General features: G+C 38.0%; 1 protein-coding gene across 2 annotated transcripts; it reads right to left on the bottom strand.

The window, feature by feature from the left end:
• Positions 1 to 3,320: 3,320 nt before the first annotated feature.
• On the bottom strand, positions 3,321 to 17,161 carry zbtb44 (zinc finger and BTB domain containing 44). 2 transcript variants are annotated; one of them, XM_065250212.2, is made up of 6 exons: positions 17,055 to 17,161; positions 11,837 to 12,948; positions 11,127 to 11,208; positions 6,754 to 6,905; positions 5,816 to 6,116; positions 3,321 to 4,109 (listed from the first exon to the last, which is right to left on the bottom strand). In XM_065250212.2, exons 2-6 carry the CDS (start codon positions 12,915 to 12,917, stop codon positions 3,773 to 3,775), a joined length of 1,953 nt encoding a protein of 650 aa, XP_065106284.1. In that variant the 5' UTR covers positions 12,918 to 12,948; positions 17,055 to 17,161; the 3' UTR covers positions 3,321 to 3,772. The 2 variants fall into 2 exon arrangements, with proteins under 2 accessions (XP_065106284.1, XP_065106285.1); XM_065250213.2 differs by having other exon boundaries at positions 3,949 to 4,109; positions 6,033 to 6,116.
• Between the last annotated feature and the right edge of the window lie 402 nt (positions 17,162 to 17,563).

The raw sequence follows: 17,563 nt of genomic DNA, 5'->3' as shown, positions 1-17,563 counted from the left end.
ATTTCATTTTATGTTATTTACTGGCAAGAGTTTGTTCAAAGTTTAATACATTTTTAATATTAACAAGTCTTTATCTTTACAGAATACAACTATACAATAACAGCCTCATGCAAAGCATTCTGGGAACCAGAAATCATCATCACCCTTTTTCAGTTTTTTGCTTCAGATTTTGTTTCCCAGAATGTTTTGCTTGATGCTGTTTTTTTTGTTTTACTCTGTAAAGACAAAGACTTGTAAATGTTTAATGTTCATTTAACTTTGAACAAAATGTTGCCAGTAAAAAACATAAATTTAAATCTACGGTAAGTTATCGGCAACCCAGCTGCAATTTCTACGGAATTTATGCTGGACATTTATTTCTCCATGCATGTGTAAATGCATACATACAGTACTATATACTGTATTCCAAAGCTATCGCAATCCATCTCAACACAATGGCTTTTTGCTTGAAAACTAGAGTAGTAAAGTTAATCATCTTGTGTTATATAACTGTAGCAAGCCAAACGTTTGGCGCAAGATATGCCCTTATATTTATGGCCAGAGCAGAGTCATTGATCTCTTAAACAGTAAATTATAGAGATACTGTCATGAGCATGTTGTCTAAAGTACTTGTGATAAGGTCAATGTTATGAGCTAATTACAGACAGAAGATCAGTAACACTGAATTAAAATCATTTGACTTACACATTATTCGTTTTGAGAGAATGACCTAAATTTTCTTTAACCACTCTTTTCTTCTCCCCTCCAGGGCTGATGTGGGTCACAGAGCCAGAGGACACCAAATCACAAGCAGGTGCTTGGAGTGTGCAAATTCTGTGCTATGCGCATAAACTTCATCTAGCTGGCCAAGGCAAAATTAATGCCCTCGCATTGTTTCCTTTAGCGTGTGTTTGTGGGCTTGGTTGCCAAAAATTTTCTTATTATACACCAGAGCTCGCTCTGGACTATAGAAACCCTTCTCCGTCATAACAAATTGCTGATGTGTCACGTAACGTGAGTTAACACATTTCCCTATTTGACTTGTTGCATATGCACTTATTTGGTACGGCAGTACTGTGCAAAATTCTTAGGACATGCTAGCATTAGATTAGTTGTTTTTGCAATTTTATAGAGATCATATATAATTATTTCTCAGTCTATTAGAATACAACCAGAAAATTAAGTAAATGTGTATGTAGTATTAAAGTATAAGCTGAAGTGTCAAGTATTAAGGGTAAACTCCCCTTCCAGTTGAGCAATAGCAGGCGGCTGCAGGATCTCTTAAACTTAAATGAAATTAAATTCTAATTCTAATCGAATGACTTCAGTCACCTCAAAAAAGCTCAAGATGTGTTTCGTGCCTAGAGAGGTCACACTAAATACTGACTGATGCCTGAAGAAGACATTTAGTTCTGAAAATCATTTGTTTTTAATTTTGTGTACGTATTTTCTGTTTGTAATAAAAAGAGTGAAAAATAAATATGGATGGACATTAAAACTTTGCTAAAACAACAAAGCTGTGATGGTGGCCTAAAACTTTGGCACAGTACTGTATGTGCGTGTTGGGAATTTCTGAATGACCTTTTAGGAGCAAGAATTGAAACGCTGACAAACCAAAGCAAAACTTTGAATGTTCGACTGTAACAATTGACTTTAATTGTACTGTTTTTACAAAACATCATTCAATAAATCTGAATTGGCACAGAAACTGATGATAAGAACCACCAAAGACATACAAAACGACAAATACGTTTGTCTTATGAAAATAAACACAAAACATACAGTTTAAACCATGTGTCGAATAGCACTTCAAAAATATTTTAAGTTTCAAGCTACATTAGAAGTCAGCATTCTGTCTACAAAACATTATGAATTCATATCAATGCATGTTTTCTTGCCAATTAAAATACGATACAGATCCAATATCCAAAGGCACGAGATACGACTAAAGCTAGGCTTTAAAAAATAAAGACTATACAGTATATACCAAGACACTGTCACAAAAGCGAACGCTACGACACTCAAGTCAAATACCTATTCACACTCACATCGATATTACAAATGTACAAATTGACACTTTTTAAGGTAACCGTTATCAATACAGAATATGAAAAAGCATCGTGACTACTGAAATACCACTTTTCTTTCTGCTCAAACAATTGAACACCAAAGATTGAATCTTGTATACAAAATGGTAGTTGCACGTATCTGAAACAACATTCAACAAACGAATGAACCCATGCTATATTCATTTCCCCCGTATTTGTTCTGCACAGGGAAAACATGCACAAGTAGCACACCGAGCAATCTGGAGCAGGCAGCCAACATTGTTTTATGGTAAATGCGTCACTACAAACTCTCAGACTATGAAGTAACCGAGTTTGAGATACAGGCGCAAAAATGGAGCGTGAGATGAGCGAGGTCATCCTAAGGGAAATGACATCCATGATATCCAACCCTATTTTGGTTTTCTTTTGTTGTGTGGACACATTAACAATTCAGTTTCAGAACTGTTCATCATAGGGCAGTTTTTTTTTAAGCTTATTCCCAAACCCATTATCCTCCTATTTCATTACCGTCAACCATTCAGCTCATTGTCCGCTGCAGTATAAAAGGCTTTACTTCACATTATTTAAGTACATCATCCACAACCATATTGCACAAAGCGTATTAAAAAGTCTTTGTTCCCTATACTTGTTGGAATGAAGCAGCTTCTAAACTGACTGATTGCCGTATCACACAAGAGGATGCAAGAAATGCGAAACCACAGAGCCAAACAAATGCTACATATTCCACAGTTGCAACTTCATCTTCAATCAAGGCTCATGCCATAATCACAAGGTATTACAACTACGGCATCGGCCATGGCATGGAGTTATGGAGAAAAATTCCATAGTATAATTCCAACAGCAATAAAACGAGAACGGCTATGAAAATATCACCTTCCTTCCACTCTATTAAAATGTGACCCATTTGACATTTCTTCCACATGTCGTAATCAAAAGAGAATGTTAAACAAAAAGTGTAACATGTACAGCTCTTCAGATCAAACTAAAGAGAGCTGGGCAAGAGGCACAACGTTTACGAAATTTAGCAGCATTATACATACAGCAGAGAGGAAGGGCAGGAAAAACGATAATGGTTCATCTCCTCACGTATATACTCATTCAAAACAACACACTAAAGCTTATAAGATCACTTTCAATGCACAGCAATCCAGCTTCAGGGGTCTCCGTACTTGACAGCTGTCTGGCTGGTTTCTGCCCACAACACACATGGTAGTAATAGTCATTCACATTTCTAGGAAACGTCTTGATATGGTCACAGCTTCCTGCTTTTTTAACAGCTGGAAGGGGCAGTTTGCAATTGTTAAGTTGCCACATTAATAAGGGATAAAAATAGAGAATCACATAAAATAATTGTACATCGAGTCCAATGTAATGCAGTAAAGCTTATAATAACAATAGTTAAAGTAGATCAGCCGCTTTTCTCTTCTAAAATCAATTGATGCATGTTATGTTATTTAAAAGAAAAAATGTATATATACATATTATTACAAAATATAGATTTAAATAAATTAGGTAATTGGGCATCCAAACTCATTACAACTGTAGATATTAATAAGTTGGCAATAAGGTCACATTTAAAATATAGAGGAGTATAGAAATGTAATGATCTTTTAGTATGATCCGCATGTAAAGGTGTCAAAAACAGAAACATCGAGTTGCATTCCCAGTGTGTTCAACAGGATCACAAAACATTGACTGTTATTAATCGTTTACACATGATTTTTTTACTCGATTGTAATTGACACCAGAGTTTTCTTTTGCTTTCGTTCCTCTCTCTCGTTTTCCTCTTCGTCTTCCTCCTGGTCTGGCAGAGCAGTTGTGGACTTCAGGTGATCGCCTGGCGTGCCTTCCCCTCCGTGCCCCGATCTGGCGTTTGGGGTTTGGGATGGGGGTACAGGATGGTGGTTGTCATAGCTCATGGTAGAAGAGACTTGGGAGATGACGGGTGTTTGAACTGAAGAAGAGGAGGACGTGGCTTCGAAGGTCTGTTCACTTATCTCAAAGTGTCCCAACCCCTCTTCGTCTTGCATGTGGCTCAGGTAGTCTGGGAGGAGGAACTCACTGCACCGACAAAAGGAGGAAAAAAGTGCAAGATTCAGAAAATCAGCACTTCCGTCATATAAACAACATGTTTTATATGCTTAATCAGACATATCTTTACAAATATATCTTTCAGCTAAGGAAAACCACTTGTACCAAAGCTTGTAAGATTGAAAAAGAATGAAAAGATGGGTGTTCAAGATGTTCGTCTAAACTTTCATATGAAGCCACAATCTGAGGATGTCAAACCAGTCAGTCGCAAGTTCAAAAATAAACAAACAACAAAATATTCTTACGAGTTGCTACATTTCATCCAAGATTGTGCTCCAAATTGGGAAAACGACTTGGATTCTTGTTTTATTTTATTTTATCAACAGCCAGTCCTGGCATGCAGAATCAAAGCATCAAAAGTCAACTGTGGCTTGGCAGAAAGTGTGAAATAGAAAGCAATCACAATTCAGACGTTGATAACTTAATCCATGAGTGTGAGATTGAAAACAATTTAATTACTACTGACATCATTTCCTAGTTCTTCACACAATGACTTCCAATTCAAAAGGTGTTATCGTAAGGGCATTGCATTGATCTAGAACCTTTTTCTTACCCAACTTTAATTCAGTTAAACTGCAATGCTCTATCACCAAAGTAAAAAGCATTTGCCCACTAAATGGGATGTTGATATAAGAATAGGAAACCATGAGCGCAATGCCGGCTGTTTCCCGTATCACAACAAATAAAATTGCATTAGGATTTGCAGCGCAGCCTCTCCCTCTTTATAAGCACGAGAGAAGGCCAAACTATCGCTTGCATAGACATACTGTTTATTTTTGTTTGACAAAGACGAATAGACCATTGAGATCCTAAAAGAGAAGGCTTACGTTAAGTAAATAGTTGGATTACATATGGGAGTCGACATGTAGCAAGAATTCAATGCACAAAGGCACCTGACTCCTTCTCTCAGCTTTAATGAAGATCTTGCATGACGATTGAGGGATTACCTCAGATGAATGTCTACTTACAAACAGTTATTCCACTGATACTCTTATGAGAAGAGCTTTATTAAGAAAGGTCACTTCAGACCTATTCAGTAGTAATTACTCAAACAAGGACTGATTTCTCTGACCACTTCGACTGTTTACATCTCCGAGCATCTTTTCCTAAAAGACAGTCCAACTTTTGCTACATCCAACATGGAATCAAAGCCGCGTTTGTTCCATGAAATTACGTTCTCAAACAGCAAAGTTTTCTCTTGAGAACCCTTAACCGCATCTACACAATGTACTTAGTTAACAGAAAATATGATGCGTCATTTTAAGATCAGAATGAAAGGAACACCGAAGGGCGTGTGCACCCTTGTGTTTCGGCTATTCAGAAGCAAATAACCAGTGGTGATTTTGAATTGTATCTATCCTAAGACGTTCGAACAGGAGATCTCAAGGATTTCCTGAAAGACCTATTCAGTTAGAGACGCTCTGCCAAACACACCACAATGGAGCTGGGCGTTACCCTGGACTGCAGTGAACCTGTTAAAACTGAGCAGGAAGGGCATTTAATCTGAAGGAAGCATTTTTTACAATAACATTTCAACAAGCCACTTCAACTTTGGCATTGCACAATTGTTCTTCCACAAAACGCATCTGCCACCTCAAAATGGGATGAACGGCCGACCGTACAAAACGAAATTCGTACTTCTACACATTTTCTGAAAATGTTCAGCTCCTCCTCACCTGGTCTGGAAGTAGTTTGCTAGCTCTGACGCCTCATGGTTGAGACTCCTCAGGTGTACGATTAAATTGCCGGAGTTGGTAAACATGGCCCCGCACGTTTTGCACTCGTAAATCCGAGGCTTGCGGATGATGTGGCGAGACACCCTCATGTGGTGCTTATATTCACCGAAGGAAGTGAAAGTGGCGCTACAGATCTGGCACCGGAAACAGCGTTTACCTTCGTGCTTCAGCCGGTGCATCTTCAGAGAGTAAGCCCGTGTGAACTTTTTCCCGCAGCGGTCGCACTGGAATGGCTTAATACCTGGAGGAGCAGGGCAGGAAAGATGAAAGTCATCGTATTAGGTCGTGTTCCTGTAGCTCAATGGGAGCAGCATTGAGTTAGCAGTGCAAAGGTCATTCATTTGATTTTCAGGGAACACACATACTGATAAAATGTATATCCTGACTGCACTGTAAGTAGCTTTGGATTGAAGCATCTGCCAAATGCAAAATTTTAATAATTAGAAAATTAACAAAGCCCTAAGTTTGTGGTTCAATGTCTGTGATTCTCTGATACTACAATTATCTGTATTGACCAACAGGCAAAAAAAAATGTGCAATCAAAAAGGTAATCATTTTAAAATCAATAAATATGTAAAGAACAATTGACAACAATTTATTCAAAAATAATGCACACCCAAGGTGGTAAAGCTTACACTGCAGGTTTGCATTATTTTTAAATAATTCAAAGGATCAGAGTCAATTATTTCGCTTATACCACAGTTACCACAGACATTGCTCTGATGGTTATTTTAAGACATTTGACAGGTTAGATGTGCATTTATTGAAAAATATTGCACACACATGAACCATTTCTCAGCCAATCATAATACAGCATTTAACAGCCCTGTGGTATAAATATATCTATGGAATAACTGTAATGGAAGAATCTCTCTCACCAGAGTGTATGAGCATGTGCTGCTTGAGGTTCTGTATTCGGGTGAAGCGGACGCCACATGTTGGGCACTGGAAAGGCCGTTCAGGACCGTTTAGTCCTGGGCGGGTGGAAGGGCTGATATAAAGGTGGTATGGATACTGGACATTTTCTAGCCTGAAGAAAGAAGATGGACAGAAGGATTAGATTAGCCAGCTGCACGCTGACTTTTAGTGTTGTTCCTGTAGCTTAGCTGGTAGAGCACTGGGAGACATCTGGCATTTTAATCCATCTCTTTTGTTCATGTCTATCCTGATTACTTCGAGGGGATGGTTTTTTGGCAAGTCGTTAAAACATGAGCGGGAAAAGTGACGCTTTTAAATCTAAGCTCACAAATATTATGTCAGAGTCTGCTGCTTGTGTGGTTAGAAAACATGCTGCACAATGTTTTGTAGATGTGTATGTAAGAGCTTTTTCAGATAAAATTTTTCAGAAAAAATTACGAACTAAGTTTGCGCAACGCTCGCAAAATTAAACATAAATGAAAGAGGCAGAGGGTATAGTTGTATCAATGATAGTCTAAATACCACGCAGAACACTTGTGGGTTTGTGCTAGAAGTCATGTCCAGTGGAGAAACATTGTGCTAGGTACATCACATTAGATAAATCGGCAGAGAGTAGACTGTCTTTTGTGGCTGCTCGAACACATTCGACCACATGCGCGTCTACACCACAAAAGCAATCCAGTGGAATACGTTTTCGACTACCTCTGAGTGTGATTTAAAATGGACGGGCTCAAAACGTTTCACACCCAACTGACACCTGTATTTAGCATCTTTAATTTGGTGATGCAATCAACCAAAATGCATCTTAACTCTTCCACCACCAGCGTTTTTTTTATTTTATTTCCAGCCAGCGTCAGCGTTTTTCATGATTTTCACCAAAGTTTAATGCCTTCCAGAAAATGTTCTTCTTTAAATATATAAACATACAATATGCCAAATGAAAGAACAGACCCTCTGCTTTCAAAAAAAAAAAAAAAAAAACGTTTCATCCTACCTTCAGTGGTTCTTTTGTAATCAGCTTTTGAATATGGGTAGGTTTCTACAAAAACACCACATTTTGAGCAAAAAGCAGAGATAATTCCATTTTTGTGACGGACTTTTCATAGAGATCCCATTCAGAGCGATCTTTAAAACAGACACGGACATGCAGCCGCTTGCCATAGGGCAATACTTCCGGGTTCAAAACGTTGCGGAAGGGTAATATAATAATAGCGGTATTGCGGAAAGACGGAAAATCTCGTCATTGGCGGGGAAGCGTTTTCTCTTAATTGACGAGATATCTCGTCAATGGCGGTGAAAGAGTTAATACCAGATGTAAGCAGGCTGTGTGTTAGGAATGCAAAAGTTGTGGGTTTGACTCCCATGGAACAAATAAATGTACACCTTATAAATGTAAATGTTAAGGACTTTGGTATTAATAAGAGAATATTATAAGTAAGGGATAATGTAGAGGCAGCCGGTAGTTATCGGGAAATAAGCCCCGACAGTGTGATCAGGACCCGACGCGAAGCGGAGGGTCTTGTATCACACTGAAGGGGCTTATTTCCCGATAACTACCGGCTGACTCTACATTATCCCGCTTATTACACGGCTACTTGTCACATAAGAAAAAAAACTGGACATGAATATGAATTTGAAACATTTTATTGGCATATTTGTTTTAAATTAACATTTTTTATCCTTCCGCGAAACTTTGCACAGATGCATAAAATGATCGTAATACCTTATTAAGATCCTCTGCTTCATACTTGTCTGTCTCCATTTTTTTCTCTTTTAGCCAGTCTTTGAGAAGTTTTAATGCCCATTCTGTATTTTTTTGTGTGTTGGCTTCGTAGCTGTCATGCTCTATTTTGTCAAGTTCAGTCTCAGTAAGCTCTCTGTGTCTTGTCGTGGTTGTCCAGTGTTTGTCACAAGATGGCGCCAAACAAACAGTAATCTTTATTGATCTTTATTGGCGCGGAGCGATCTTACTCGTAAAAGTAGTACCGGCTATGCGTTATTATTTTGGAGCGGTTATTATTCGAAAAGAACGAACCTGCAAATGTCTCAACTGACCAATCAGAATCAAGCATTCCAGAGAGCCGTGTAATAATAATACATAAAATATCACTTGTTTGCAAAATATAATACAAAAATATTTTCTTTCACGTCTTTGGAATACATTTTATTAATAAATTGTATTAATTTATTTATTCAGAGACAGTGCGCATTAATTAAAAACTGCGGGAACTTACAAAAACGGCGGGAACTTGCAAAAACGGCGGGAACTTGCAAAAACTGTTTTCAGCTTTTGCAGCTTTTCAATGATGTTCACGTCACATAATCACATCACTTCATAACGTTCCCATGGCAACAGGGGACATGGCTGCTTTGTGTGAGGTAAATGCAACATTTTTCAACTTTCTGCTAAGATATATGTGATTTTTGCTACGAAAATGCTGGGATTATGAAATCATGCAAGCCCCGCATATTTTGCGCATGGAAATATGCAATTCATGCTGCGAAAGTGCGGCGTATTTGAAAAAAATGCGTACCCGCATTCATATGCAGACTTTGGGTGATTATGCGGGACTGATTCATGCTAGTTCATGGTGCATTAATTCATGTTAGCAGTTAGTGCATTCATTCATGTTTATAAAATCATTGCTTGGTTTTATAAATGTTATAGTAAATTTCGAAATTAACAAACTAAGATTAGTAAATGCTGTAGAAGTATTGTTCATTGATGGGTCATGTTAGCTAATGCATTACATAATTGTTAACAAATACATCCCTATTGTAAAGTGTTACCAAATATTTTTACTTAACTCTACACTAAATAAACCAATAAATAAAATACTAGAAAACTGAACATCACAAAAGACAGCAAATAGAGTGTCTCTATCAACAAAAATAATTAATGTAAATCTTTAACTCCATGTTGTCACATGAACCGTCAATAGCAGTATCTTTACTGACTTAAGCCCGGGATACACTGAAAGATATTTGGCTGTCCCAAACAAAAGATTGCCATCGTGAAACAATATAGTCACAATTTCTGTGATCAGGGCTCTTTTATAGACGGTTTCATTGGATGCATGTGTGGTGAAGAGATGCGCGTCTGGTCCGAACTTTACTTACGGTTTCAATTTTTTAATGCTCTGACTAATTGCTAAACTGAACTCTTGAACAAATTCCTTTGTCGAAAATAACAAATGTTTTTGTTTTCTAGGTTATCTACGTGTTGTTTATATTGCTTGTTATATAAATAAACTACGTTTAAAGTACTTTGTTGTTATTTATTCTTAGCGGAGTTTACCAGAAGTTGACCACAAAAGCCGTTTGTTTATGTTGTTACTGCTGAAACTGTTTATAGGTGGTCCTATGCAGTGATGGCCAGTGACTTCTCTTCCGAGAGGTGTTCGGAGTGTCATGTGTGTTGCTCGTCATTTCAAAATATGTTTGTTGCATCATATGAAGTATGTGCATCATGCCTTTTATTAAAATATGAGCCTGTTGCACACGCATTGAAAGGATTTATGATAAAAGAAATGCTTGTGTTCACAAAATACTCGCAAGCCACTACTTAACACTAAACTCTAATTACACATAAGATTAAGCGAATATCTGGCAAACGCGAGCGTCTCTTTTATCTTAAACTCTTTAGACACGTCTGCAGCACGCCTGCGTATTGGTATTTGTTAACCAGTAGCGCATGCTAATGACGTTGCACTAACATATGTCATAGCCGTCACGGTCTACATACTTGTCGTACCCAAATTTAAATGCTCCATGTCGCACAGTGTAATAAGGAAATGCTCTTATAGGATGGCAAAAATTGTGCTTTATAAGATAACACAATAACAGTTTTGATTAATGGTCTTGATTTTAGACTCTTTTAGGCTAACAACATAGTTTTCTCTTTCTACAGATCCACAAAAATCACCCCACAAACCTTTCAGCTTAACATATAACACGTTTAGTCAGGCATATCAAGTTGTCATATAAAATTGCACTCCTCTCATGAGATGGACAGCACTGTTTTTTCCCCATTTGTTTTGCATCATTTCTTTACTCTTCCAGTATTCCAAAAAGGAAATTCAGGTCCAAGAACTTTCCAGAAAGCCTGCCAACTAGCTTTTCTGGCCCCTTGGCAAGATATCTACATCCTAATAGCCACTACAATATCGCAGAGGCCTCTTCTTCTTATAAACAAGTATACTTGAAGAAAGATGATGATGAGAAAGATGAAAAACGATATCCCTTCTCAGTACGGCCCAGGTAACTTAATCATAAAAATGAGAGATCATAAAAGAAATCCGTTAAACAACACAGACACCTAAATAGGTCTTACCTCTCATCCTCTTCCATGTGGCCGGTATTTGGAGTGCCCTGCATGGACTGAAGACTCTCCGTTACCCCCTCATCCATGGAGCCTGAAGAGAGGAGAATATTCTTCATAAAGCTTTACTCCACCAGTAAACCAAGTCTTAACATGACTTCATTTGACACTGCATCTAGACAGAAACTGACAAGTTTTTAGCAGTGCATATAATTTACACTTACAATCCGAAATGTAATTGGTTCTTGCATGTCTACAACTAGCCTCAAGCCAGTGAGATTTGAGGTTATAACTGTGAAGTCGTAATTCAAATTAGTGCTTGAATGTGTTTGTTTCCGTGTTAGCTTCGCAAAAAAAGCACAAAATATTACATTTTGTGTGTTTTCTCACACACATAACTACTGTATTGCTTCATTTCAGAAGCCAATGGATTACTTTTATGATGGAGGTATGTGCTTTCTGGAGCTTCGCCATTGTAGTTCCAATACAATAAGATGAAAAATGAAACTGTAATATAAAATAATTGGTTTGTGCTGAAGAAAGGAAGTCACATACATCTGCCATGGCATGCAAGTGCATTAACAATTTTACTCAAACAGTCCCAATTCCCAATGAGATTTTTCCATTGAAATGGATCACATCAACAACATCCCAAAATACTGACAGCTAACAAAGAACAGATACTGCTGTTATGCAGGTAAAGTTGTATAAAGGAGTCCTACCGATGGATGAGGACTGGGGGCTTATGAGTAGATCTTCTTGAGTGTGGTCATTGCCAGGAACAGTCTGCTGGTCGCTCAGAGAACTATGAGGAGCGCTGACAGGTTGTGAAGCCTCTTGCACTTCTTCATCACTTAACCTCTCAACCTTCACCTGCACATCGTCATCTTCTTCCTCTACACCCGATGCTCCACCAACACCCAGGCCACGTGGACCCTCACAGGACAGGTACTCTACCAGCGCCCGTCCACTGGAGTCCTGCCCCGAGGCTCCAGATGGTTCCAGGAGACCTTCTGGTAATTTAGATTTTTCTGCTGTAAATCGCCGGTCCACACCAAATGGGTAATTCCAGGAGAAGGCCAGAGATGGTTCCAGAGTCTGTGCTGAACTCTCTGGAAAGGAGGAAGACGAGGGAGAGGGGTTGGGGACTTGTGGAGAGGTAGAGGATGCTGGTTGTGGGCTGGCAAAGCCTTTCCGTTTACGCCTGGACTCACGGCACACAGGGATGGGTCTCTCTGGTACGCTGCACTCCGAGGAGACGGGGGACGGTGAGAGGGCATCTACAGGAGCAAGGGTGCAACTTGCATGACCTTCAGGGGTCTCTTGGGGCCTGTGCAAACTTGGGGGCAGGGTGCTGCCAGTTCCTCCTCCTCCTGAAGATCCTGAGTTCCACAGAATACTAGACTTCATGAACTCAGAGCAAGTGTTGGCCACTGCGAACATCTGCATGTAGCTAGCCGCAGCCAGAACGTCGATGATGTTCTCAGTGCTAATGGACAGGGTGGACGTGTAGGCATATTCCAGAAGAGGAGCGAAACCAGCAACCGTCACATGTTGAAGATCCAAAACATGTTTGTTCTCTTCCCCTATGATTACGGTCTCTTCTTCGGCTGGCTTTCCGGACAGCTTAGCTTTAAGGAAGTCGCTACAGCAAGCTAGCACTACCTTATGCGCAGAGAACTGCTGGCCCTGTACGCGAATGGTGACGTCACAGAAATGGCCTTCGCTGCGCAGGGTGTTAAGCTTGTCCAGAAGCTCCTGGCTGTGGCTGGGGGAGTTGTGAGTGAAGGTCTTTACACCCATCCTTCACTGCAGGTGGAGGCGTTTGGGATGCCTAAAGACAATAAGATAGATTAGTTCCCCAGAATGGCTAGAGGCATCGCTTAAGATATGGGTTTAAGTTATGGGACAGTTCTGATTGCAAAGGTTAAGTTTGCAGGTTATGAGAATACAGCGTGCAAAAAATGTATTAAAAGACAGAACAAAGCCAGATTCATAGGATTAATTCATGACAGAATATTGACTTGAGGCTGATATCACTAGTCTTCACTAGAAGAGGTGTCACCAAGACCTGTCAAATAATTATTGCAACAAAATGTAGCAACATCGCAAACCTGTTCCAACATTTAAGACAGCACCATAAAGAGCCATGAGCAATGCATGGCAACAAAGTCTCCCGAAACAAATAAAAGCACACCCCAAACATAGTCCGACTCAGCTTCATAATATCAATCATTCAAGTATTTGCATCCGACAGACCATATCGAAAAAGCTCAAGAGGCACAAAAAACTGACTATTATATTTTATGCAAAGAGTACAATTAAGATGGCAACTGCGTATGAATAATATTTTTTTTACAAGTAGCTGTCCGTAAATGCAAGTCATATGCAGTGTCTGGTTATTGTTTCTGGTATTTTGCTTTGTGTATGTTTTAGTCTGTTTTCTATACTAAAGTAGATTTTTAAACACTAAAATGCATTTAGATGGAATTGGAAATAAAAATCCAAAAATAATCAATTTATTTTACCTTTATACCAGAGGCTGTTGAATTATTTATTCTGATTGGTTGAAAAATGTTCCACGAGTACGCATTATTTTTGGATAACCACACACATGACCTGCCAAATGTCTTATAATAACAACCAGAGCAATGTACGTGGTTAACCGTGGTATAAGCAGAATAACTGACTCCGGTCCTTTAAATTATTTGAAAATAATGCACACTCCGCTTCACTGCATGCCACATTACCACCATGGGCATGCATTATTATCAACTAATACAACGGCCCATCGTCAATTATTCCTTACTTATTGTACGTCTTTATATACTTTAAAATGTCAAATATGTTTTAAACACTACTGCTACACATATTAAATAAAATTTTATCTATATAGCACTTTTCACAATTGTTTAATTGTTTCAAAGCAGCTTTACATTATAAAGCAGGAGAAAACACAGAAAAATCAGTGGACAATATAAGAAGCAGAGTAAAGATGAACCCATACTAGCGAACGTAGTATGATGTAACAAATAAAAGAAAGTTCTAAGTTAAGCCAATGTCAGTTGACTCCCCAGGGGTTGAAAAAAAAACGAACTATCCTTCCAAAACTTTAAGGCTGACTGTGAAACTAACTTTAGCCTAATCCTTTACAAACCGTCTTGTGAAGGACCAATGTGTAGTTCCAGAAAATAAAAAGATGTGGCCAAAACCGTGCTCTAAAAAGTGACTACCACAAGGTATTTGACCTACTTTTATAATGTATTATAAATTAGCAACACCTCAAAAAACACTTAAATGTTCTCTCTAATAGATACTAAATCTCATTTATGTCATCATCAGTAAGAAAGATTTGCCCTTAGCTAGGTTTTGCTGATCCAGCAAAGTTACGCGTACTTATTGAAGACATTACGCTTTACACCTTTAAAGTTTTTTCAGTGCCAGTCATCTCTGAAAACTTAGACCCGAACTGGAATCCGTATGACACTATGCACAGGCACATACTTAAAATGATTCAGAGCCTAAGAATTCAGAGTTTGTAACTCTTCCAAGTCCAAATAAACTCCTTCTAATAACATCTGCCGAAAACTGGTACAGCTTTGCCTGGATCCGGCTGACAGCTAAGAGAGTAAAGGCAGATATGTACAAATTATACAAATGTCCAAACAGGTCTTTATTGATATGGAGAGATAAAGATCAGCTTTGGTACATGACTCAGATTGTTATAAGTACAAATGCAATCTAAGAAATAGTCATAGTTTTATAGAAATTAGGGAGGCCGCTGCTTTTGAGTTCTCTGAATGCTATGAAGCATTACACTATGACAAGTGCATTTACAAGATTTTATTTTTAAAAGCTATAAAAATCTTTTATGAATTGCACCTGTAGAAACTAACAAACCTGATAAGATCACCATTACTAGAGGAATAAATGCTTGTAGGCAATGTTGTAACTGTTAAATAACTTAATAAAACAGAGGCATTCCTCTAGCTCCGCAATGTTCCTGTGCTCAAGCATTGAGTTAGCAACACAAAGGTCATGGGTTCAAGCCCAGGAAACAGATACTGATAAAAATATGTACCTTGATTGCACATTAAGTCACTTTAGTCAGTGGTTCTCAAACTTTTTCAGCGTGTGCCCCCCCCCCTTGTGTGAGACAAGTGCCCCCCATGAAATGTATGACATAAAATATTATTAGGGATGCACCGATAGGATTTTTTTTGGGCCGATACCGATTTAAACAGACAACTCCTGGCCGATACCGATGCCGAAATTAAACACTATATACAATACTATACAGTTGGTCTATTAGCTAGTTTATTTCTGCATCAAATAATTTTACTGAACATGGATTGGATCATTGGATTAACATTCAAGTGACCAACATAATAAGAGGAGGCAAAAATTAAGCTAAAACAAATATAATAAGACAACATGACAACCTTCAAAAGGTGGTTTTTGCTATTCAGCATTTCATTTATTAACAACACTAACTCATTTTTTTTTTTTTTTACATATAATGGATTTCTTTAATAAACATAAATAATGCCAGTGCTATTGCTTTAAACGGAGTATAAATATTGCTACTTCAAAAAAAGTTGGACTTCTTTTCCCCCACTTAAATGCAGTCTGTTTCTTTTATTGTCCAAGACATTTGAGCCAGCTCAACAAAGGTTTTCTGTCGGTGCTTAAGTATAGTGCACACCAGAACATTAAATCATTTTAATTGAACAACAGACTTGCAACTCATTGCCTTTAAGCGGTTAATTAAACAATCGGTATCGGCCTTTCTCGTGCTATTGCCGATATGCCGATGGTTTAAAATTCATCAAAAATCCGCCGATAAATATCTGTGGCCGATACATCGGTGCATTACTAAATATTATAAAACTTAAAATTTGAATGTAATGTTTTAAATCATAAAATGTATTGATGTTTGTTAGTAGCCTTATTTTCTGAGGTTAAATTGCACATAATTGTATAATTAATGTAATTTTATAAAATGTCATAAAACTAGGGCCCCCGGAACCATCTCGTGGCCCCCAGTTTAAAAAACACTGCTTTGAATGAATGCGTCTGCCAAATGTATAAATGTAAGGCACGAAGATAAGATATACCAAACAAAAAAAATTGTACTATAGTATTATAGATTGTAGTACACTGGGACATATAACTTAGTAATTGCTATACGTTGTACTGTTTTCTATTTAATCTGTAGTATCAACTATGTAGTAGAGTACTTTAATAATCACTATAGTAAAGTTTAAAAACACGAAAATATATTACTACAGTTCACGATAGTAAATACCAGTAAAAACTAAATAATCATCCTACAGTATTTTTTCATGTGGGTTTGCAAAAAACTTTATCTTTATTATATAAAACTGCACACTTGTGCAAAAACATATTTTAAAATAAGATAAGCAAGCGTATTATTGTACTGTGATAGTTTGGCTTGTCACTGAGAAAGTTAAAGGGGCGTGGTGTTCTGTATTTACTGTTGTTTATGTATTGCGTCGCGTGTATTTAGGGTAGCTATATATTATACAGTAGCAACAGTGGCAATACAAAATTCAAGAACGAATATTGCTCACTTCAATAAAAGCTTTACAGTTATTCGTTGGATGCTGAGTGAATTCCTGTTTGCCAAAAACCACGTATTTTGACAGGTTGGATGTGGCCTGCATGGCGTATAGTGTGAATTTGGTTAAGATCAATAACTGAAATGGTTAGGAGTTAACGACGTGACATTACCAGCAACTTACACAGTAAGCACAGTTAAGACTAGCAACAAGCACTGCTATGTAAACAGTCTAGGAGCAATGTCTAGCTAACTTGCATCGGCTAGATCGCTAATCTCTACCAATGACTCGTCAGACACTCGTCAGTGTCTACCAAGTGTACATAACGTTAGTCGTAATAAATGATCGTGCAACTCACCGGTTAGAAAGGAGACTGGACGAATCCGTTGAAATATTAATCTATGACCGCATGAATGTGATTCAGCTATCAACTTCACAAGCTAAATAGCTGCTAGCATTCTGCCAACTACTGTTGCTTCTCTAAAACAGTAGAGTCACATTCCGATAAAGCGTCAAGTCGAGTGCCCCTCGTTTACATTAAAAGACAAATTCATGAAAAATACATCTATTTAAAAGTGCGGTAAGTATAAAATGTCATGATATGTCGTCTGACTGCTTTCAGGCTGATGTTTACATGCTGTATCCCAGAATGCATTTCTTCACGGCGCGTTTCAAAACAGTTGGGGGCTTTTGAGACTGACCTTTTTTTGACTGATTACCTCAAATGCATTTTAATGACGCAGTCACACAAAATAAAAGCATATATCTTAATATATTCTAAGCATTTTTACATTTTGTTTGAGACTGCTATATTAAACATTACTGCTAATAGCGTTTATGTAAATTGATGTCAATGCTCATAACAAG

The sequence above is a fragment of the Paramisgurnus dabryanus genome, chromosome 5 (genome assembly GCF_030506205.2).
Source record: "Paramisgurnus dabryanus chromosome 5, PD_genome_1.1, whole genome shotgun sequence".
Classification (NCBI taxonomy): domain Eukaryota; kingdom Metazoa; phylum Chordata; class Actinopteri; order Cypriniformes; family Cobitidae; genus Paramisgurnus; species Paramisgurnus dabryanus.
Note: the sequence above shows the minus strand (reverse complement) of the source record. Positions and strands in the feature narration are given on the sequence as shown.